General features: G+C 37.8%; 1 protein-coding gene across 1 annotated transcript in view; it reads right to left on the minus strand.

The window, feature by feature from the left end:
- The window catches only part of LOC306668058 (uncharacterized protein), a 247,591-nt gene that overhangs the window by 164,549 nt on the left and 57,550 nt on the right, over window positions 1–25,492 (minus strand). Inside the window, exon 2 of the mRNA XM_079151094.1 lies at window positions 13,579–13,755. Coding sequence (XP_079007220.1) covers window positions 13,579–13,755 — 177 coding nt within the window. The remainder of the gene's footprint in view (window positions 1–13,578; window positions 13,756–25,492) is intronic.

Genomic DNA, 25,492 nt, shown 5'->3' on the forward strand with positions numbered 1-25,492 from the left:
TATCTATAATAATAGGAAATCACCCTTTCTTAGGGTCAAAACCAGAGAGCACATCAAATTTTCAGGTCCTCTTTACAGTATCTCCTTTAACACCAAATACCCCAGCCATTTGGGTGTGAGGTAGGGCAGACAAGCCTGTTGAAATCTACCATGTGAAGGTACTAGGGATCCTACTATAAATTTAGACTTTAGAGTAATCGATATTGCCTAGAGATTTTACACATTTAAAGATGAAAGAGATGTCAACGGGTAGGGAATATGGGTTAGGGGTGTGTTAGTTTCCATTGCTATGACAAACTGAGGAAACCAGTGTATAAGGAGGAAAGATTTATTTTGGTTCATGATTTCAGGGATTTCAGTTCATGATCATTCAGCTCTGTGTCCTTTGGGCCTCTGGTGAGGTAAATATCATAGCAGGGAGAGTGTGGAGAGCAAAGTTGCTCACTTCCTGGTGGCCAGGAAGCAAAGAGAAGGAGGGGGAGGACAGAGTTTTAATGTCCCCTCTGAGGGCACATGTGCACTGAGGTCACTTCCTTCCACCAGTCCCCACCTGCCAAAGGCTCTACCACCTCCCAATAGTGCCACAAGGTGGTGACCATCCCTTTAACACGTGGTCTTTGGGCGACATTTCAGATCCAAACTGTAACTGGATAATGATGGATAGTCTAGCTAGTGGGAAGGCTGAGTATGTTAATGAACTAGGGAAAATGTCAAGCGTGATCAAACATCACAGGTTACCCTTTAGCTTGATTATAGGTTTTATATAGGGAAATAAGAGGAGATATAGCCAGATTGTGAGGGATCTTTAAAAGCAGGCTGTGTGGTTAGGATTACATTAAACAATAGAACTAACCCAAATTTTTGTTTAATCAAAAAATAAATGGGTCAGGCAGAGCAAGTAAGACCCTCTGGTGATCCTTTTCACAAAAATATCAATTTGAATAGGTAATCATGTACCAATCTACCTTTGCTTAGGACAAGAAGAAAATCTTGGAAACTATACAAATACATGGAAATTAAACAATATACTCTTTAACAACAAATGGATCAAAGAAGAAATTAAGAAGGAAATGAAAATATTTCTTAGAACAAATAAGAATGAAGACTCAAACATACCAAAATCTATGGGATATAGCAAAAGGAGTACTGAGAAGGAAGTATGGAGCAGTCAGTGGTCACTAGGAGAAGTGAACTAGAATAGCAATAACAAACCAAATCTAAAATTAGAAGAAAGAAAGAATAAAGATCAGAGCAGAAATAAATGAACTAGAGACCAAAAGTAACACCAAGTATCAAAAAAATGAAGATTGACCAGTGAAATAGAATGAGAGCCCATCAGTAAACCCAAATGCCTAATTCTTGGGGGTAAAAGTAATAATACACATTGGAGAAAGTGTAGACTCTTTAATTAATGGAGCAAAGAAAGTCAAATATTCACACACAAGAATGAAACTAGACCCCTCTCTCTCACCAGTTTTACAAAAATCAACTCAAAATATATTAATGACTTAAGTATAAAATCAAACTATGAAATTACTAAAAGAAAATATAGGGGAAATGTTTTAGGACCCTGGAAGGAGCAAGGATTTTTTGGACAAGACCCCAAAAGCATCATAAATAAAAGCAAAAACTGACAAATGGGATTACATAAAATTAAAAAGGTTCTATAAAGCAAAGGAAACAGCTCTGCTGTTACATCCCAGAGGCTGGGGAGGCTGAGGCAAGAGGATCAACAGTTCAAAGCCTGCCTCAGCAAAGGTGAGGCACCAAGCAACTCAGTGAGGCCCTGTCTCTAAATAAAATATAAAAAGGGCTGGGGATGTGGCTCGGTTGAGTGCCCCTGAGTTCAATCCCCAGCACCCCACCTCAAAAAAGAGAGACAACCTACAGAATGGGGGAAAATATTTGCCAACTACACATTGGACAAGGCATTGATATCCAGAATGTATAAGGAATTCAAGAAACTCAACAGTAAAACAATAGTCCAATTGCAAAATGGGCAATAGACCTAAATAGACATTTCTCCCAAGAAGTCACGCAAGGGACTATCAGGTATGTGAAAAACGCTCAGCATCACTAACCATCGGGGAAATGCAAGTCAAAACCACAAGGAGATATATCTCCTCACTTCAGTGAGAAAGACGATCAGAAGAACAACAGATCACAAGTGCAGGAAAAAGGAACCCCTGCATGCTGTTGGTGGGAATGTAAATTAGCACAGCCATGGTGGAAGATGGTATGGCAGTTCCTTGAAAAATAAAAGTAGAGGAAATGAGATGTGTATTGTGAAGAGACATTGCCTCTCCATGTTCACTGAACTTTTCACAACAGCCAGAAAAAGAAGAAGAAAAAAAAAAAAAAAAAAACACCCAAGTGTCCATCAACTGATAATGCATACAGAAAATGTGGGGTATGTATACACAATGGAATACTCTCCAGCCGTGAAAAGGATAAAATGTTGCCATTTGCAACAACCTGAATGAAACTGGAAGTCGTTATTAAGTCCAACGGGCCGGCACAGAACGCAAGGGACCCATGATCTCTCTCATGCAGAATCTGAGTTGATCCTCTAGAAGGTGAGAGTAGAATAGTGGTGACCACAGGCTTGGCAAAGTGGCAGCCGTGGGGAAAGCTGATTCACGAGAACTCGATCAATAGGAGGATGGAGCTCTGGTGCTCCACTGCAGTGTTCTAAGCGTAAATAATAATGTGCTGCTTATTTCAGAAAAGCTGAGGGATTCTGCATATTTTTACCACAGAGAAATGATGTTTAAGGAGATAACGTGCTTACCCCGATTTGAACATTACATAAGGAACCCATGTAGCAAAGCATCATCTGGTGCCCCACAAATGTAAATTTGTTATGTCTCAACTTAAAAATAACTTTTAAAAAATAAAAGTAATCAAGAAAGTAAAAAGTAGGGGGGAAGGGCCTTCAAAATCAGGGGTACTTTAGGGAAATGTATCAATGTTACACACTAAAAGACAGACTTCAATGATGTAACTTTGTACCTAAGTCCTTATAAAACATCGCCTAGGAAATAAGAAAGTCCTTGTAAGGCACTTGTTCAGAGAATTGCTACCCTGTCCTAACAAGTAGGATAAATTTACTGCTTAGAATCCCTCCCGACTTTCCAACTCTGATCATGCAGCAGCTCCTCGGCCTTCAGGGCCGACGTCAGAGGACTTGGCTTTACTGCCAGGCCTGGGGCTCTACCTGTCTTCTGCTGAACCAGGATAACTGCGGCCGTAGTGGTCAGAGGCCCGGGTGAGGACAGGGTTCAGGGCAGCTCTGCTCTCCAGAACTTTGTAACCTGGGCAACTTCCCCAACCTCTGTGGGCTTCATTATCTTTCCCTGCAAAGCCAGTAACTTGACCTAAGAGGACTTCCGGGTTTCTGTCAAGCTTTGAAACGTTGCCTCTCTAAGACATTACTTTAATGAGCTACTCCAACACTTTCAGAACTGCTTTCTCCAGTGTAGCACAAAAAGCGCTTGACACAGGCCATGAGAGATCAATATGCAGGGGAGAAAAATAAGTCCATAAAGCAGAACCAGCTCTTCCATATTCAGCTTGACTAACAGACTTCACTAATTTGCCTTGTATCCCACAGGCTGTTAGCATTTATGGGTGAGCCACCTGAGAATAGTCTGTTTGGGGGCCAACATCATTCTGCTGCACAGATTACCAGGGGGGATAAAAACTAATTCTCTTATCTTCTTTTAAAATTAAACATGGCAGAAATAAAACCAGTGATCAATAATTTAGAAATCAAATTCAGGTAGAATGCTTTGACTCATCATTATCACTTATTAAATTACCTTGCCCAAGTTATCAAATATAGATTCCAGTTTCTACATGTATAAAGTGATGTTTTCATGAGGATTATATACACATGCTAGAAGCTTAGCAAACAATAGATAAAATAGCAACACTAAATGTAGAGAAAATGTTGACCAAATGTTGTCTCTTAATGTGGAAACGTCCCCTAGGAAAATGGCTGACCTGGAAAACTAACTTGCTGAGATTCACCTTCCTCTCATTAAGTAGTTCTCAATATTAGGGAGTTTCTAAAAACTACCAATACCTAGGTCCCACCCAAATCAATACATGAATATCTAGCCCACCTAGACGAGAAGATACCCTAGAAAGCTGAGCTATTCGTGCCATATACAAGCTGCTGCTGAATATCCAGATGTAATTTAAACTTTAGAGTCAGTAGAACTGAATTGCCCCCAACACAGGAGCACCAGAAAACCACAGATCTCAATGAGTTTACCAGAGAATTCATGGTTCTGCTCTTAAATGACCAATCTTCCAAACAATATATAATGCTTTACATTTATATGTTTCCAAACCACGTTTGCATATCTTATTTCATTTGCTACAATACTACTGAGTCAGGAAATGCTGATAGAATCGCCCTCATCTTAGAACTGTATGGGAATTATTGTATAATATACTTCCAAAGCACTCCTATCAACAACGATCACAACTTTGTAAAACAGAAAAAGTAGTCATTATCCTTATTTTCTATAGATGAGGAACCTGAGAAAACTCCAAAAGAATATATTAGTCGATTTTTATTAGAATGTAATTTTCAAAAACTGTTTAAATAAAAGAGTGAAGGGATAATTCTTTTTTTTAAATTCATTTTTATTGTAAACAAATGGGATACATCTGGTTTCTGTGTTTGTACATGAAGTAGAGGTATACCATTTTTGTAATCACACATTTACCTAGGGTAATAGTTTTTGATTCATTCTGTTATTCCCCCCCCACACCTCTTATCCCTCTTTACTGTTCCTCCTTCCTCCATTCTTGCCCCCTTCCCACCACCCGTTATGTGTCATCATCCACTTATCAGCGAGATCATTCATCCTTTAGTTTTTTGAGATTAGCTTATCTCACTTAGCATGATATTCTCCAATTTCATCCATTTGCCTGCAAATGCCATGATTTTATTATTTTTTATGGCTGAGTAATATTCCATTATATATATATATATATATATATATATATATATATATATATATATATATATATATACCACAGTTTCTTTATCCATTCATCAATCAAAGGACATCTAGGTTGGTTCCACAATCTGGCTATTGTGAGCAGTTATGAACATTGATGTGGCTGTATCTCTGTAGTATGCTGATTTTAAGTCCTTTGGGCATAGGCCGAGGAGTGGGATAGCTGGGTCAAAAGGTGGGTCCATTCCAAGTTTTCTAAGGAATCTCCACACTGCTTTCCAGAGTGACTGCACTAATTTGCAGCCCCACCAGCAATGTGTGAGTGTACCTTTTTCCCCACATCCTCTCCAACACCTACTGTTGCTTGTGTTCTTGAAAATCGTCATTCTAATTGGGGTGAGATGGAATCTTAGTGTAGTTTTGATTTGCATTTCTCTTATTACTAGAGCTGTTGAACACTTTTTCACGTATCTGTTGATTGCTTGTAGATCTTCTGTGAAGTGTCTATTCATTTCCTTAGCCCATTTGTTGATTGGGTTATTTGTATTCTTGGTGTAGAGTTTTTTGAGTTCTTTATAGATTCTGGAAATTAGTGTTCTATCTGAAGTATGAGTGGCAAAGCTTTTCTCCCACTCTGTAGGCTCTCTCTTCACATTGCTGATAGTTTCCTTTGCTGAAAGAAAGCTTTTTAGTTTGCATCTATCCCAGTTATTGATTCTTGCTTGATTTCAAATACTTTTATTCTGAAGTCTCAGGGCAACTTACAGTTAGGGCAAGATCCCACTTTTTTCTACACATATACTAGTACACTACCCACTACACTGTACCAGCAGGTAGCTTTCCAGGGATCACAGTCACAGAAATTAGGGGCTATCAACTGCCTACCACTTCCTTCAGATCCTTGAAAAGATTGACAGCCACTGCCAGCACTGTGCAGCCTGCCGGATTACTCTGTCCTCCAGTGCTACCTCACCAGGATGTCTATCAAGGAGGTGTTGGTCCATCTCACTGTGATGGGATAGTTCCATTGGGCCAGGTAGTGCTCGCTCCCTCAGGGCAAAGTAACACTCTTAGTTCATTGATCTTGAAACTCCATCACTGGGGTGACAGGGGTTTGTTTTGTATCTACTAAGGGTCTTTAAATGTTTTTAAAAAGGGGGAAAAAAAGGTTAAGAGATGACTGGCCTGGATCAGTGACTCTATGATGGTGGAGGCAAGCAATCCCTGGTGTTCTGACCATTGGTCATGTCTGCATGCTCAGGGCTGCAGCCCTGCCGCACATCCCTAAGTGAGACCAAGCTGGCTAGGGAAGAGGTGAAGCCCAGGAACATGTGCTTGACCACATCTCTCACTAGGCAGAATTATACGTGGCCACTCTTCTCTGTCAGCAAGGCTAATCTCCTAAACCAGAATAAGGTCTGATTTTCGTCATCTCAGGGGAATAAAGTCTGTAGATTTGGGTAATGGAGAACTTTCTTTTGATTTCTGCCTATTGCTTTTGCCTTTTCAAAATCAGAACAGGAAAGAAAAATTGAGAAATGAGTTGTTGTTTTTTCTCTGAACAATGACATTCTCCTAATTTACAAGTTTTCTTGTCAAGTAAATATGTTCTAATATGAAAAAGTTCTAAAATGTTCTGTGTGTATATATACACATCCAGTGCCTAAAAATTATTCTGGAACAACATTAATCAAACTCTTGATGGCCATAAACTGTGAGGAGAAAGATTGGCTCCATTTACATTATTGTATTTAGTTTATAATAAAAATGTATGCATTTTTATTTTAGGAGCTATGGACAAAACAATCCTTGGAGACCAAGTCTTTGATATTTTCATTATGACCAATCTTGTTCCTGAGTATTCTGTCTCTATAGGAAACAAGTCTCCTTATAGGAGATCTAAACATTTAACCTCTCTCCAGTGACTTTAATTTCCTAAAGAATGTTTGTTTTCTACACTCTTTGGATATTTAAAAGCACAATTTAACTGTAATAAGGCAACCTTTTAGTTATACTATAAACTCCTCACGTTAATTTCTTCTCCCTAGAAATAACACCTAAGGCATTAATAAGACTTTATGATATTTAGCCAAACTAATAACATGACATGTTGTAGTGCCATACATACTACAGGAAGGAGAGCAGCTATCTATAATGAATCTATAAATTTTACCAAAACACTAGACCGAGATTGGCTGTATTGGTGATAAAGAGACAGCATAATAAGCCCAACAACAGAGAGTCGTTTCATATGGGATTATTAAGGCAGCAGCTTTTAAAAGAGTATAAATGGAAAACTAAAAGTAACATTAGTTGCAGAAAAATATTGATTGTACCCAGAGGTTTTAAAACAGATAACTAAATGAAAACATGTAGCTCTATGATTAGCTATTAAAATATAATACAGGTAAAATTTATAGGTCAAAATGTCATTGTGCTTGAGAATATCGCCAGTAGAAAGAATAAGTATGCTTCGTCACCACCTATAAATTGCACTGCATCCTTCTAACTGGGTACCATGAAATTGGTTCCCTTTGAAGAAAGAAATAGCCACATTTTATTTCAAAATAAAATGTTATATATAAATTTAAAAATAGATGTGTTTGAGCACTTTGTGATACCTAGTGTCCTAGAATGAGGTCAGCAAATAGCAGGCACGCAATAGTTATTGTTGAGTAGATCACTCAACCGGAATACATACTTTAAAAGCTATCTCTGTAAAATTGGAGTAGAAGTGATGCTAATTTTCTTTTTTCTTCCTTTCTGTTGTTATTCTGTCCCTCTTAAATTTTTAATGAATTTTAATGAATATATATCACCTTATCAGACAAGGTAAGCAATAAAACAATCTTTATGCCAAAATGGAAGTAAAATGGCAAGTACTACTTGAAGATCTGCTAGATTCAAGTAGGTAGTGAGGAATAACTAACAGTTGATGTTATCTGAGGAAGCCTCACAGCCAATGAGGGGAAAGGAGCAGAAAGGAAAGGCCAGTGCAAACTCAGAATTTATGCCTATTCATGTGCACGAAACTGAGATCTAGGAACATATTGCCCTCTCTGAATACAAACCTGAATAATTTTTTTGCTAACCTTGGTCATGAACATAAATGAGCCCCACAGTGAAGGTAAATCATCATGAAAGAAAAATTTAGATACAAATTTTCTGATACACATAGCTATAGTGTGTGAATTCAAGCAATCTTCATAAAATACATAAGCCCAAAATACTAAACTTAAAAGTTGGTACAAAGGAGAGAGAACACATCATAACTTCATGGGAATGAAGCTTCATGGTAAGCTTCACATGCAGCTTCATGGAAATCCTCACCTGTGAAGCTTTGAAGATTATTGTCCCTATGAGAAGTACAGACAAAGTCATATTAGGCAGTGAAAAAGAAATCGACAAATAGGAGAAATCACAGGACAGAAACCAAGTAGAATAAAGCAAAGTGGAAAAAAATTCCTTACAATAAGGTAGAAATTGTAGGCATAAAACAAAAAGGTATGAAATAAATGTAAACTACATAGTAGTGCATTTTAAGAATATATTGACACAGGTGAAGATAGAATTAATGCATTGGAGATTAAGAGGATATCTCCCTGAGTGTAGCACTGAGAAATAAAGAAACTCTGAGAGAACTCAAGACTTGAAGGATATTGAGAACAAATTCCAACACTGGTCTAATAGTAATTCCAGAAGAAGGGAAAGGAGAATATGGACTGAAAGAAAATACCTGAAGGAAGAATAGCTGACAGTTTTCTGGAAATTCATTATAGGAGGCGTGATCTTGTTCCAAAAAGAGCTAAATATTTTAAAAAATTAGGTCTGCCCTGAGATGTATGCAGTAAAATTATATACCATCAGTCATGAAACAAAAAATGTTTAAATCCACTAGGAACCAAAGTTAGATTTCCTATCAAAGAACTGAAGAAATACCACATTAGTAAAAAGCACTGAAATTAATTTTGAACCTGAAATGTTGAAACAACCAAAACTGTCTTTTTCAGGAAAGGAAGAATTTACATTTCAGGAATACAAGGATATAGAAAGTTCACGGACCACATATTCATTGAATAAAATTTCTGCTTAACTCAGATGATTTCAGGGATAACTTATGAAGTATCTATGATTTAAAAAAACTCTTCAGAGAATTTTTAAAAAACTAAACTCTTATTAACTATTAACTATTATTATCAAAAAACTATTAAACCAGGCACTGGGCACATGCCTGTAATCTCAGCAGCTTGGGAGGTTGAGATGGGAGGATTGTGAGTTCAAAGCCAGCTGCAGCAAGGGTGAGGCACTAAGCAACTCAGTGAGACCCTGTCTCTAAATAAAAATACAAAATAAGGCTGGGGAAGTGACTCAGTGGTTGAGTAAACCTGAACTCAATCCCCCGTACCCTCTTCCGCCAAAAAAAAACAAAACTACTATTAACTTGATACCAGAACCAATCTAGAACACAGAAAGGGAAAGTTATAAACTAATATCTGTAATGTCAGAGAAAAAATTCTAATATAAGTTCAGTCTGAAGGTACTTATGAAAAATGTCATAATGAAGTAGGATTTATCCCAGGAATGCAAGAATGATTCACCATTAAAATTGTTTCCCAACACATTAAAGATTGAAGGAAAAATACATGATCATCTAAACAGAAGTTATTTTAAAAATCAACATCTATTTGTGATATTTAAAATTCTTACTAACCTATAAATATAAGGAGAGTCACTTTCCATAATGAAGTAAATCTAGCAAAAAGTTAAATTTCACACTTGTTGGTAAAACTTTAGAAATCACTATCATTAATGTTAGAAGCAAGACAGGAAAATATACTAATATTACTTTTAGTCAACATTCTTCAGGAAATATTAGTGAATACAAAAAGAAGAAAGAAAATAAGGCAGACATGGGTATTAGAGGACCAGGAAACAGTACCGAGTCTCAGTCCTCCCCTATTGCTGATAAACAACTGTAACACTGGGAAAACATGGGACAGATCAACTGTGTCCACCAACTGGACAGGAGGTGCAGGTGGTGTGGTCCTTAAGAGAAGTAAAAACATAGTAAACTCTACTCTCCAAACTGATATAGTGAAATGGAACCCAGATGGAATGCTGTGGGCTTGTAGGGCTGAGGAAAATGGAGGGGGAGCTGAGGCAGATGGAATTTGTGAACAGGAAACAGGAGAGGAGGAGCACTAGGCAGCTCTATGTGAATTCCAGTATGTTCTTGGCCACATGCTATATGCTATGGTGTGCATACACAGGACAGTTCTCCCTGGGCCCTGAAAGCAAATGACTGCTATTGATGAGCAGGACTCTGAACTAAGAGATTTTTTGAATATGACTTTAGTAGAGAAAACTATGTAAATTGACTAGATGATAGGCAGTGTTTGTATCTCCCCAAAATCATGTGTTAAAATCCTACCCCTAATGTCATGGTATTAGGAGGTGGGGCCTTTGAGAGGTGATGAGGTCATGAAGGTGGGCCCCTCACAAGTGAGATTAGTGCCCTCATAAAGAGAGCTCTCCCTGCCTCACCACTGCATGAGGGCACAACAAGAAGATCTTGGTCTCCTGGAGCAAGACTCCACTGGATACAGAATCTTCCAATGACTTGATGTTGGACTTTCCAGCCTGCAGAAATGTGAGAAATCAATGTTTGGTGTTTAAGTCATCCATCTCAGTTATGGTATAGCAGCTCAAACTGACCAAGACAGAAAACAAGTTAATTATATTATATGAAGATATCCACCATGTTTATAAAGGAGACACATCAAGTGCATTTATTGTCTTTAAATCAACCTGGGAAATCAATTTAATTTCAGTCAAACATTTCTCATCTTCCCATCAAAAATAAAGATGCATGCAAACCTAAGACAAGTTTTAGAAACCAAAACAAAGAGGAGGTTTCTTCCATCAGGGAATTTGACCATATCAAAATCAAATCTTCTATGTGGTTAAAAGAAGCTATAAATGATATTAAATTCGAAAAAGAGACAAGAAATAATTATCCAGAATATAAAAGAATTCTTGGAAATTGGTAATTAAAATACACTAATTGTAACAAACACAAAAATAAAAAAGTCAATTGGCAGAAGAAAACAGACTAATGGAAAATAAACATATGAAAAGTCATTAAATCTCAATCAATGGCTGATTGAAAACATGAGGTGCCATTTTTTTTTTTTTTTTTTAATCGATTGGGTCAAATGCTCAAGTCTGATAGTATAATGTGTTAGTGAAGCTACCAGCAGAAATTCTCCTACAGTGCACATGGAAACAAAAGCAGGTACAGCCACTTCAGAGCATAATTAAGCAGAATGAAATAACATAGAGAGTACTCTTTACATGGAACTCCTGCTATTGCATTTCCAGATATGTAACCTCTTCTCAGCCACTCCCTCCCCCAAAGAGTTTGAACATGTGCACAAGGAAACATATTCAAAGTTTGTGGTAGCATATTTTAATCACAAAAAATACGGAAAGGGCTTGGGGATCCACCAGTATGTTATCACTAGAATGAACAAATTTCAATATCCTTAGGATGAAATAATACATAGAAATTTAAAAGAATAAGCTAGGTGTGTATAGGAACATGGATTGAGCTTACCATGATTATAAAAAGCAAATACAAAATACATATAGAATGACACACACATAAATATATAAAACACCAATCTAGGGTATACGTGTGTGTGTTGCCTGTTTTTATTTTTTAAGGTATGGGAAAGAACATCATAGAATTTATTTCAAGATCTGAATTGTAAATGATAGTAGTGAAACAGATATTACTACCTCATGTGCATGTATGACTGCATGACTGATGTGATCCTACAATATGTATAATCAGAAAAATGAGAGGTTACACTCTATGCCCTATCAAAATGTATAAATGCATTCTACTGTCATGTACAATTAATTAGAACAAGTAAAAAAATTTTTAAAAGATCTGAATTGTAGGCAATGTAGCTAAATCTGTTTTGTTTAAGAAAAATACCAAAAACAATTTACGATAAGACATTAACATTTGCCGATATAAATGAACAAAAAGTAGGTGATTATATATTATTCATCATCCTTTCTGCCCCCCCCACCCCCACCCCTCAGTGCTGGGGATTGAACCTAGGGCCTCCTGCATGCTAGGAAAGCATTCTACCTCTGAAATATCCCCAGACCTCTATTCTCTCAAATATCTTAAAGTTTTAAAATAAAATCCACATTTGATGTTAGTGGTAGTGAAAAAATAATTTTAAAAAGTCACGATTGTGGCAAACACAAAAGCTATGCAAAAAAAAAAAAAAAAAAAAAAAAAGCATAAGTGATTTGATTTAGGAATCTAGCCTGGATTGTCAGATAAAGCCTTGAGATATCTAGATGTTCTTATATACAGGAAAGGTAAGCGAGGGTGACTGAAGCTTTTAAAATAGAGAGTTTTTGTTAGTTTATCTTAAATAACTCCCATCTGAAACGTTTGCAGATAACATGTGGACTTGAAAGAATTCTTTCCGTCCGTATTATCAGGCAGTGAAGTTTTCCCTAAGAACATTTTGAAGCAAAAACCAGATCCAAGGCCATGCTGTAATGGCAGCATTAAACTGTTCAGTGCTTTGTCTGGTACTTACAGTAATACTTAAAGCATTCCCCCAAGGCCCATCAAAACAGAGCTGAGACATTATGTTCATTCAAACAAATGTCTTGCAATTTATACCTAATGAAATTTTTCTCTAACATTGTTGCCTTCACTCCTCCATCGTTAATCAATTAAAAAGGACACGAGTTAAGATACCAACTGCAGAGCATGTGAGAACTTTCCAGCCTTCCATAACTGAGGAGTAAGTGCTCCGTTTCTTAAACGTGAGCTACATATACAGCACAAGTTGAGACAGGAAATTAATGTGAACTTGGGGAAAATAATACCACTAATACTGTTCAGTAGCCGATATGGCTATGTTTTTCTCTCTTGATTTTCAAATTATTAGATATCTTTACGGACTTTTCCAGTAAAATAATTCCAATTTTATTACCATCTATATCCTGTGGTTTTATTTCCTAATAAAAAGATGTGTAGTGTTAGTGTTGTCCTGAAATGTAATTGATTTCTGAGAGGTATAATTTGCTACCTGGGAAATGTCTTTTGAATTCCTATAAAATAGTGCATGGGTGAATGAGAAGGTGAGAAAGTCTACAGTGCCAAAAAGTAATAATGGAGATAGATAAAAATTATTTTTCATTATTTTAGTATTGGATAGTTTTGAGTTTAATTCACTGAGCTTTTTAAAGCTTTATTAAAATTGCATATTTCAACAGAAACTGCAAAAGTCAGTTTGATGTTATGAAATATTTTTGTTCCTCAAGTTATTATGCTACCAGTAATTTAAATTGAACTCCTCCCTCCTCCCCCCAGAAAATGCAGCTAGATATACATGGGATGAGAGCAGAGAAAATAAGAAATTTGATTGGATAGTTCTTACGCACAAGGACCTTTCAGAGACGCTAGCTACCGGAAGCGCCTCTTGTAACCATCCCGGAGAAGGTAAGATACTCAGTGAGTGAAGGAGGGAAAATCCTGAGCATCGTGAGAGGCTCGCGGATGTACCTGGGAGAAGGGAGGCCACTGGTTCCCACTGGGGCCCTCCTGGCCTGCTGCTAAGGTTGCTCCCGGGCTCCTCTCCTTAGGCTGCTCAGGTTCAAGGTCCCTGGCAGCCCCAGCCTTCCGTTCCAACCGCCCAGCAAGAACCCGCTCTCCTGGAGTTTCACCTCCTTTTGTCACAGTCTGGAAAATATCCACAGGCAGAAAGCACACACCGTAGATCTCTTTGTTCTCAAAACCACATCCTGCACCTCTGTTGAATTATTGAACACTTGTTGCAAATTTTGTCCACCGTGATGGCAGTTTATAGCAGTGCTTGGTACTTACTACCTCATGTCACAACTGGAAGTCTCTTCGCCCCTCCTAACCATCTCCCTCTCGCTTCCTTTTTCTGCGTTTTTTTTTTTTTTTAACAGACAGCATTTTGATTTATTGTACACAGATGGGGTACAACTTTTCATTTCTCTGTGCACGAGGTAGATTCTTACCATTCATGTAATCACACATGTACACGGGGTCCTGATGTCTGTCTCCTTCCATCTTTCAAACCCCCCGCCCCCTCCTCCCTCTCATTTCCCTCTCCGTAATCTAAAGTTCCTCCATTCTTGTTCTTTATCTCGTCTTCTCCCACACCAGGGCCTGAGCTATGTGAGAGATGGAATATTAAAGGCTTGGGACCTGGGGAAGCAGAGGCTAAATGAAGATAAAGGCACCAAAAATTTGAATGATTGACCCAAGATCTTCCCAACTGTTTTTATTATTTGTTCTGAGCAAAGATGACTCTATTAGGGAGGTCTCTGTAGAATAAAAATATAAGTATCAGCAGTAACTGCTTCCATATACAGGTCCATTATCCCTTTATCCACAATTTTGAAAACCTATAAAACCGAAAAGTTTTTTGCAAACTAGTGTCAAAACTCATCAGGTAACAAAGCCAGATCCAAACAAGCATGACTAATCACTCTTCCCTCAAAGCCCCTCCCAGCTACGTGCACCAATGACAATTATAAATTTAACTATGACAAAAAAAATTTTTTTAAGTGGAAAATAATGGGTAACGTGGAAAAGAAAGTAAAGCATCTGTCATTATCAATAGTGCGAAGAATGGAGTCCATGGGTGACGGCAAACCATCTTACTAAAAAATATTGTATGGAAGCTGCCACTATCTTTGATTTAAAGAAAGATAAAGACAAGATGCTGGAGTTTTATGGTGACAGTGATAACAAGAATCTCTGAACACAGGGAACTCAATTCAGAAGCTACAGACTGAATTGCTTAACTGTGGGTTGATGAAGGGGTTCTGATAACACCACCAAAAATGAAAGTGTGCTGTTGATGGACAAGAAACCAAGCACAAAACAGAGGCTGTTTTCTACAACACGCTTGTCAAATTGTTTGCCCAATAAGTCAACCATATTCAGCTTTCTGTTCCAAAAAAAAAAAAATTGCCAAAGTCCCTTCTTATTGTTGAAGGTTCGATTCCCAACAGAGTTTTCACAAGAAAATGCCAAACATTGCCATTTAGGGACTTCTTTCTTAGAATTAAACTAGCCAAATAGCATTCATTACTAGCATGCAAAAAGTCATTTTTTAATATGTACACTGTGAGTTAATGAAAATGACACAAAAAACATCATAAAACAACTAAAATTTTGACCAAATCTAATAACTATGCAAATTAGGTCATGTTTATACTGACTGTATTTTTTAAATAATTTAGTTTTTACAAGAAGTGGGCTTATGATCGATTCCCTCCCACTTTTCTAACCTTTTTTGGGGGGTCAGCCTGTTTCACTGTTAACATGGCTGGAGAAACACCTGAGGGGAGAAAGGGAAGAGCTGTGAGATTTTTGTTAATTAGCATTTGTGACTGTGAAGCTGAGAGGCAAGGCTGTCATAAGACGCTGACTAATTTCTCTGAGTTACAGAGAAGTGCAGAAGGTTTGATTGATTTCCCCCACATGAAAACCGATTCTTTTATTGCTTTTTTTATTTATGCCATTAACTATGACTAATACTACCAAAGGAAGAACACAGTGAATAGAGCATTCTAGAATATTTTTCTGCACCATATTAGATTTTAAGGAAGCTTTCTGATTTTCACTCATTTTTATATAATTCTGTTTGTATAGATGCAGCCACCAAATGGATTTCTTCTTGGTTTTTCTGAATATCAAACAAATTTAATAAACATTCCCTTGATAGAAATTGTCATCTGAAAACCTAGAAAATTATAGTTTTTTTTTTTAATTGTATAAACACAACTCTAAAAAATGTGTCTAATTTCATGGATTATTTTCTAAGAATATGAAGACTTTTCTTTCTCTGATTTAATGAAAATATATAAATCAAATTCTTTTTTCTCTTACAAATGTTTAAAAACCATAAAAATTATATGCTCAAACATAAACAAGAGTCTTATTTGTTTAGACACAATTTTGAACGATAATAATTGTGTCTTCTCCATTCACTAAAAAGTTTAGATGTCACTTTACCTAACTGAATTTTTTAAAATTCTAATTTTAATTTTAGTATTGTTGAAGATGTGGTAAAACTAATATTCTTTGCTGTTGCAGGGTATTTTTTGTTTTTTTCTTTAGAAAACAACAGACCAACAGTTATTGTATCATAAAAATCTTTGTATGTCAAATATTTAAAATAATGGTGGTGAAAAGTGTAACTGTATATGAGGTTATTTAGTTTATTATGTCAAAGGAAACTCGCCATGATACATTTTAACTGTAACTGCAACTGTAATATAATCATACGTTGCTTTCACACAAAGACTTCAGAAGATAGAGCCTTGCCTAAGACAGCAATCAGAATATTGCCTGTGAATTTCTGCATTTTATACATACAATATTAGATTTTATAAACTACAGAAAATATCCAATATCAAATGTTTATATTTATTACATGTTCCTAAAACTACATAATTAAATAATTGAATTTGGCTAAATAAGCTTCATTATTAAATGTTCTCTTTCTATGTATATTTTTTAAATTAACTACTGGGTCATAGCATGACTAAAGAAAATCCTTAGGCAAAGAGTTTGATTCTGAGGGAATCACCAGAGCTGCAGGTGACCTTTGCAGTGTACCCAGCTGATCACTGTTAGAACTTAAATGTCCCTGAATGTTCAGTGAGTTAAAGGCTTAGTCACTCCCCTGTGGTGGGATGTGGGGGAACCTAGAGGTGAGGCCTGGTGGAGGAAGGTTACTGCCCTTGAAGGCAACATTGGACTCTGGCCCCTTCCTGTTTTTTGTTTCTGCCCACCACAAGGTAAGCAGTTTTATTCCACCCCTCACTCCTGCCATGATGTTCTACCTCACCCAAGCCCAAAGCAACAGTGCCAAGCGATCACGGACTGAGACCAGGAGCCAAAACAGAATTCTCATCCTTTTGAATTGATTTTTCTCGTGCATTTTGTCACGGTGACAGAAAACTGACTAACATCCTCACTGACACCTTCTACAAGGAGAGTGTTCGATTGGATCCTTGAACACTGGTGGAACTACTTTTTATTTTAAGCAGTGAAAATTCAACTTCAGAAATATAAAATAATAAGGAGAGTGTATTGATTCATGAAACTCAGAAATGCAGAGATAGTTCAGGTATTTCTAGATGTCTTGTTTCAACAAGGACTCAAAAATCCATTTTGTCTAGACCTCATCCTCCTATTGGAGTCCAGTATCCCTCCACCCTCCTGTTAGGTGTTGGTCTCATCCTAACAGAAAAGCCCCTGCTGACTGTCCTAAGGGTAGCAAGATGATGCCACGCTAACAGGATTCCTAGTCTAAGATCAGCAAATATCTTTTGTTGTTGTTTTTGTTCTGTTTTTAAAGTTGCTCTCATGGAATGATGAGGAGGTTTGTTTCCCAAAACATGATAACAAATGCCTCCTGGTATCTCGTTAGGCTTAATAGTGTCCCAGTCTCATCCTTGAAGCAATCACTGTTGCCAGGAGTCAAGTTGATAGACCTAAGGCAATCGGGGGACTAGGGGTCAGTCCTACACCAACTGCACAGCAGGAGAATTCAGAGTTTTTAAGATAAAAGAAGGAGGGGGCACAAACCCAGAAAATAGATGATATCAATGTAACCAACAAATATCCATTTTATAACCTGAGGCATAAACAGAGAGGCAAGAATTCTAATGGCAATTTTAATTAACATCTTAGCATGAGGGAAAAAAAATGCCCATGAGGAAAAACGAGTAAGTTTTTATGAGATATATTTTTACTTTGTACTATTCTAAAGTTGTGTCTCTTCTCTCCCTCTCCCTCTCTCTCTCTCTCTCTCTCTCTCTCTCTCTCTCTCTCTCTCTCTCTCTCTCTCTCTCTCTCTCTCTCTCCAGTCTTAGCAGTATAGCCTTTAAACTCAATAGGTGTGAGTGCATTTTCTTTCTCCATTTCAAGGAATGGACCACAGAGTAGATATCAAGCTAAAGAGCTGAGTACCCTGAGCAAGTATTCAAGGTCTGAAGGGAGAATGCCAGCTTCACTGTCCACACTCTGGTTATCTGTCCCTTGAATAGTTTCCTCCAAGAGAAGAAGGAACCTAATTCTGATGTGTCCATGGCTGTGGCATGGCCTGTAACCACGTTTGACTGGCAGACATGGCTTCTGTTGGTTCAGCACTGGCTCCTCTAAGTAGAACTCCTCGCATACTTCTTTATTCACATTAAAAAGGAAGTCGGTAAGGTATTTCCAGGCATAGCATTCTCTCTGCTAGTTAACTTATGCACCATCAATAGGGGCACAGGATAAAGGCTACACACATCTCCAGTCCTCTAGAGAGGAGGGGAGGAAGTAGAAAGCACGGCTGAGAGTGAATCTGACTGGATTCCTTCAACCCTTATGGCGCTCCACGCTCTCTACCCCAAACCCTATGTGCAGGGTAATGAGTCTTCAAATATGTATAAAGGTACTTTTGTCTACTCTGCTATCATTCTCTATGAGCAAAATCACCTCACTTAACAAGCCCAAAAGGAAAAAGTGTAGTGTAGTGACACTCCACAAACAAGGGTGGAGATATGGGAATGATTGAATGGACAGTGGAAAATAAAGAAGAAAAAAGTCAACTTGAGATGAGAGGGTTGAAGGATCCTGGCAGAGATCAAAGGTGACTCTGGAGGGTTGATGGTGCACACATGCTGCACAGAAAACATGAGAAGTGTTTTTATGTGAGGCTGATTTTGCTATACCTGTATGAAATTCAATAATTGCCTTGCAAGGAAAAATTTAAGAATACTTGACCTACTTACAGCAAAATAAAATGATGATAGATGGTAGATTCCCATTCCAGGCCTTGGCAGCCTAGCTCATTTCAAACCAACCATTCCACTAAGAATAACTAAATAACATGGACAAGGTATTTTAAAAATCATCAGGAAGCTATAGGTGTATCCTGACCCCCTCCTTATATGTCCCACTCTGTAACTGTTCAAACTGGGGAGTGTGGTGACAGCCTTCAGCTTTCCAAAGATGATTCTCAGGAACTTGTCGTCAGCTGAAGAGTCCCACCTCATCCTTGGTCATGCGCCCTGCCTGGGGCAGCCCTCATCCAGCAACCGAAAGACCTCACCCTAACCTCAACGAGGCTCAAGCGTAAAATGCTATGCCAGCAGCCGCACACCAGGTGAGCACCACACAAGGTCTTGTAGCCACTGCGTTGCAACTCAGCTTCTCCTTCCGTTGTCATACTTCCTTCAGTCCTGATCCCAAAAGAACTTGCCAATAAATTTCCAGCATGCAAATCTGCATCTCCAAGTTTGCTTCACAGTAATAGGTAGCTCAGGGCATCAGGTGGCAGTACAATTATTAAAATTTTTGCTGATGGTGAACTGAGATGAGATACCAGTGGGAAATACCCCACTGGTAATTGCAAGGTACCAAACAGGGGAAATTATAATTATTAGGATGCTGGGATAACTGTGACTATTCTGGGGAAAGGCGATGAAAGGCTGAGGGTAATTGATCTTCAGTTTGAAAAGTGCAAAAGATGGAGGACCTCCTTGACAGCATTTAAAATCTCTTCTGTAGCCAGGAGGCACAAAACATTGAAACACAGGGCCAGGGCTTAATTATAAGAATAACAGAGCCCAAGAGAGAATGAATTTTCAAACTGCATAAATCTGCTAGGCTAATCACATTCCTGAGACTGGGAGTAAAGGGAACCCTGAGCCTCTTGTTCAAGACCTGGAGAGTTTAGAAGATTCAAAATTTTCGAACACATCAACCCATGTGACCTTACTCCTTATCTCAATGTAGATCCCTAGAACTCCTAAGCAAGGCCATGACATCAGCAGTAAAGAAGTATACAACTTTTGGAAAGAACATTCTAACAGACAAAATAGGTGACCATGTATGCATGGACCTCAGGAGACCATGAAGTCCAAATATCCCCACATGAGATGCATTCTGTCAGATCCATGGAAGGCAGGAAGGTCCACCAGCGATCCACTGTAATGCATAGGTAGCTAACTGCTATTTTACTTAAGCACAGCTGGAGAGCATAAGTGAGACCCCCAATGTCATCCCCTATTAGTGGGCTACTTCCTGTCCCTCAGCTCACACCTAGGTCCTGTGTGTTCCGATAACCAGGTGATGAAGGAAAAATAATGAGCTTGCTTTACAGATCAGTTATCTTGGCATGTAAAAGCCACAGGCATACCCCCAGAAGAAATTGGGAAGAGTTGTCTTCCTTGTGGGCAGAGCCTTGGACAGTCCACTTTGTGAGGAAATAAATGAATAAATTTGTGAGTAATGATGAGTGACTTGGCTGGTTGTCAGAAGACCTACGAGGAGGGAAAATCAGAAGAGCAGAGACTCAGACTGTGAAATAGAGGCATCTAGAAGGTTCTTGGGGTATTGGTGAGTTGTGAGGTTCATTAAGCACGCCCGTGACTTTGTGATGTGTCAACGTGGATCGGCGGAATGGCAGGCCCTGGAATTTCCTTTCTGGAATGTTCCCAGTTAGGATGAGCTACAAATGAGACTTTTCTCATGAAAGCTGGAAGATGGAAGGGAGGGAGCAGTTATCTCACTTATTCTTCTCCGACTTAGTCAAACATGATTCCAGGTCCTGCTCTAACGAAACCTCCCAGAGAAAGTCCCAAACCAACTTACTGTGAGTTAAAAGGGTATGTCTGATTTAATCAGATGGAGCCTTGTAGAGAGAAGCCCTCCTGGAGACTCAGAAGCCCTAGGAAGGAAAGGAAAACTGTAAAAATATCTGTTCTGATGCCTGTACACTCACCTCTTTTTGCTAATTTGCCCATTCACCTCATTGTCATAAAGCAACATCTGGCCCTGCAGTTGACCGCTCTCCAGTCCACATCTTCCTTGGGTTTCCTAAGGCTTAAAAGGCAGGTGTGCATGTGGCGCTCTGTGGTGTGAGGCCCTGGCTTCACAAGTGCACCGTGCTCACCAAGGTCAGACAAGGAGCATGCCCAGGGCCTTCAGACCATCCTTATGGGGTTCCCACTCATGCTCCTGGGTTTCCAGTCCTCTCAGTCTTTCTTTCTGACAGCCTGTCTGTAGTCTTGGGGCTGCAGCATTAGATGTGGAGAGAGCCTCATGGAGACTATGTAGACCTGACATGGTTCGAGCCAATTCCTTGGAAAAATTCACAGGACACCTGGGGCTAAGATCTAGAGAAAAAGGCGATTCAGGGAGGAAGAAAGGAATGTATAGAGGGAAAAGAGGGGAGGGAGGGGAGAAGGAAGGGAAAAAAATAACAGAATGAATCAAACAACATTGCCCTATGTAAATTTATGATTTTTAATTAAAATTTAAAAAAAGATTAAAAAAAAAAATCTGTTTAGCTTTGCTTTTTTCCCTTGAGAGGTATATTGCTTTAAACTGGTGACCAAGAGACTCAAAAGAGGAGTAAAGAAAAGACCAGGAGGCTAAAGACTGAGCAGGGCTTCTGGCAGTGTCCTAGAGCTGAGGGAAAAATGTTTACCTCAGGACTAATTGAGAGAGACCTGGTCAGTGCCACACAGAGAACGACACCTCAGGAATGGAAGTGCACTGTGAGTAGAGCAGCTTAAGGAAGAAAAAACAGCTTTTACCTGGTTTGGTTTCTGATTAGATCACCATGATCTGCCCTGAGCCTAATGATTGCAAAAAAAAAAATTTTTTTTTACCGGAGGAGGAAAAGGCAAAAAGCCCTACTTTATCTTCAAAATTTACACAACAAAACATACAAAAATAACCAGTCATTTAAATTTTAAAAAGCACAAATGAGAAAGTCAAGAGAAAAAACAGATAATACAAACAGGAAGAACAGAATTGGCATTACTGGACAGAGGTTTAAAAACCCTGCTATGTACCATATATTTAATGATCAGATAGAAAATGATGACAAAAAGTAAAATAAAATTAGATTGATATTCTAGGACTGAATGACTGCAAATCAAGTTCAATGGATGGATGATCTTAACAATAAATGAACAATGTCTGGAGAAAGTTTAATGAACTAGGGGATACATGCAGGGAGGGGAATATTCAGAAGGAAGCACAGAGCAGGAAAGCAAAGCTTAAATGAAGACAAGGTACATAACATACATAGAACACTTGGTAAAAAAGCATAATTGGAGTTGTAGAAGGAGAGAGAAGAGAGAGTAGTAGGAGCGATATGAGTCTAGAACTTTTTCAATTTCCATATCAAGTCATCAATCTATACCTCAAAGAGATAGCTGTGCTCCTGTGTTTGCTGAATCAATATTCATAGTACCCAAGATATGCAAACACCCTAATGTCCATCAATATATGAATAGATAAAGAAAATACGATGTATAACTATAGCAGAAAATCATTCAGCCTTAAGGAAAAGAAGATCTTGCCATATGCAACAACACACATAAACCTGGAAGACACTGTGCTGAATGATATAAGTTAGACACAGAAGTCCAAATATTAATGACTTCATGTATATGAACAATCTAAAACAAATTCACAGAAGCAGAGCGCCAAATGGCGGGGTCCCCAGGGTTTGGATGGAAGAGGAAGTAGGGAATTGCTGATCAACAGGCATAGAGATTCAGTTGTGAAAGATGGAGGAGTCCTAGAGATCTTATTCTGCCTATAGTAGGAAGGATGCATTGTGCAGTGGTTTTAAGGGAGTAGATCTCCTATACAAATATGTATCTATCTTTCTGTCCTTCTATGATTCTGGATGTACAATGAACCTCAAGCCGGAATAAAAATAAAAATAATCCATCTAGGACCACTGTATCAAAGTCAGACAAAAGTTTAAAAAGCAAGAAGAGGAAAAGGATGCTGTATCTTCAATGGGGCAAGAATAGGAATTAAGATGTTGGCACAATAAACCACAAAAACTGAAAGACAATGAAAACATGTCTTTAAAACATTGAAGGAAAATAACTGCCAAATTAAAATGGTACATACAGTCAAAACATCCTTCAGAAGTAAATGTAAAATGAAATCATTTCAAACAAAACTAAAAGGCTTCATTTGTAGCTGAACCCCATGCAAGGAGATATGAAAAGGATTCTTCAGAAGAAGGCAAATGATCACTGTTGGAAACTCAAGGATGCAAGAAGGGAGGAACAAAAAGGTAAACATGTAGACAAGTCTCAGTGAATATTAACTTATTAAACAAGGGGAATGATATCAGTGGGTTTTGAAATTGCAAAATTAGATACAACTTGTAAAAGGCTATTGTGATTATAACATCAGACAAAGTAGACTTTAAAGCAAGATATGTTACTAGAAATGAAGGGAAATATATAAGGCCCAAATTGACAGACTAAAAGTGAGAAATATGCAAATTGTGCTGGGAGATTTTTATCATACTCATCTCAGTAACTGCTAGCACAAAGGCATCAATAAAAATAAAGAAAATGGGAGCTACCTGACCTAACTGACGTATCTAGAACGCCTGAACTGCAGATCATGCACTCTTCCAAGAATCAAAGCAACATTTACCAAAGCGGATAATATATTAAGTCAACCTATTTTATAAGCAAAGGTGCAACTATCTTAAAATAATGCTAATCAAATTCAGCAGTCTCTAAAAAGGAAAACACACCATAATTATGTTGGTTTTTATTCCAGGACTGGAAGACATGCAAGGTCAGTTTAATATTTGAAAAACCAAGCCATAATTTACCACATTAAAATAATAAAGAAAAACATGATCATCTCAATAAGTACTGAAAAATTATAAAATCTCACACCAATTTGAAAGAATTTTAACTTATAATATGCTAGGAAGATGATAGTTCTTCCTTTATCAGACAGAATATAAAAATCCTGAAACAGAAATCAAGTTGAGAGTGAAATGAAGAATATTTTTCTATAAATAAAAACTATTATTGTCAGACCACATGATTGTATGTATAGAAATTCAAGTGTCTCTAGATAAATAATTAATATTACTATAATTATATGAATATAGCAAGGTCATTGGCTTTAAAATTTAAAAAGTCTAATTATTCCAGAAAAAATAATTAATCTTGTTTTATAAAGTAAGAAATGTTAAAGGTGAAAATAGAACATACACCAAATTCTTGAGTTAGGAGACTCAAATTTGCAGAGATCAGTTCTCCCCAAATTGGTCCATATTTCAATGTGATTCCAGTCAAAACCATAGTACATGTTCTGTGTAAATATGTATTACTATCCACACTTATTATAAAAGTAAAGTAAGATAAAGGGCTTATTAACAGAAGAATGACAAATAAACCCATAGAATAGAAGTTTCCAAAATAGACCTACAGATACAAAGAAATTTATGTGGGCATCACAAAGTTGGCATAAACAGGGTAGAAAGACTAGTCCCTCCAACCAACTGTGCACTGTCAATGAGATATCTATGTGAAAAATAGATTTGTTACACTTAAAACTTCAAAGGGTTCACAGTTGAGATTCGTGTATGTATAAAGAAAATTAAGAATATCTGTAATTCAAAGTAGGAGGTGGGAACCCAGTGGAAAAGAATTGAAACTGTATTTCAGAAAATGGGAAAACCCAAAAGGCCAGTAAGCATACAAAACAGCGATCAACCTCACTGGTCCTGTAGAGGAACACAAAAACACAAAATTAACATATCAGAACCCCCAGAATGGCTAAAATCAAAAATGACCAACAGCACCTAGTGTTGTTCAGCAAATAGATCTCTCACAAGCTACTGCTGGGGAATGGCAGGATACAAAGCATTTTGTAAAATGACTGAGGAATATCTTCTAAGGTTAAGTATAGGCACAGCCTAAGACCCGACAACTTCATTCTTGATTATCACTGGATTTTAACATTCATCTTTATTAACTGTTTCCAGAATGCACACAGGGGTGTTCTGGATCACATTATTATCAGATTTCTCATTATTACCTAGAAGTCAATGTGTTCTTTCCTACTCACTTTGCCTCAAGTCTTGCCTAAGACCATGTAAAATAATGCCACTGGAAATTTTTTTTTTTACCCAAATGGCCAGATTCTCCATAGGCCAGGGTCAAAAAAGAAATTATTTTTTTCTCTCCTCCTCAAAGTGTCTCCTCTCACTTCCAGCTCTTCAGAATGTAAGTGAAATTTCTGCAGAAGGTAGACAGTCACATGTCCGTCTGGGATCTGGACACAAACCTAACCTAGGTACCCAGCCTTTCAGTTTCAGGGGGGATGAAGTTTCACTGTCTTTTGAATCAGAGCAATTAGTTCCTTCATTAGGAAAATGGTTATATGAAAATCTTTCTAAGAGATAGTCAAGCAAATGGTCTCTGTACAGTATTTTTTTCCAGGTCTGGGACTCTTACAAGAACACTAAAAATCTAGGAAAGTTTTATTTCTATGGATTATACATCCAATAAAAAATGTGCACACATGTATACCAAAGATGTATTCAAGAATGTTCACTACCACATTATCCTTAAGGACCCAAAACTGGAAAGAAACT

This window comes from Sciurus vulgaris, assembly GCF_902686455.1.
Source record: "Sciurus vulgaris genome assembly, chromosome: 8".
Lineage (NCBI taxonomy): Eukaryota > Metazoa > Chordata > Mammalia > Rodentia > Sciuridae > Sciurus > Sciurus vulgaris.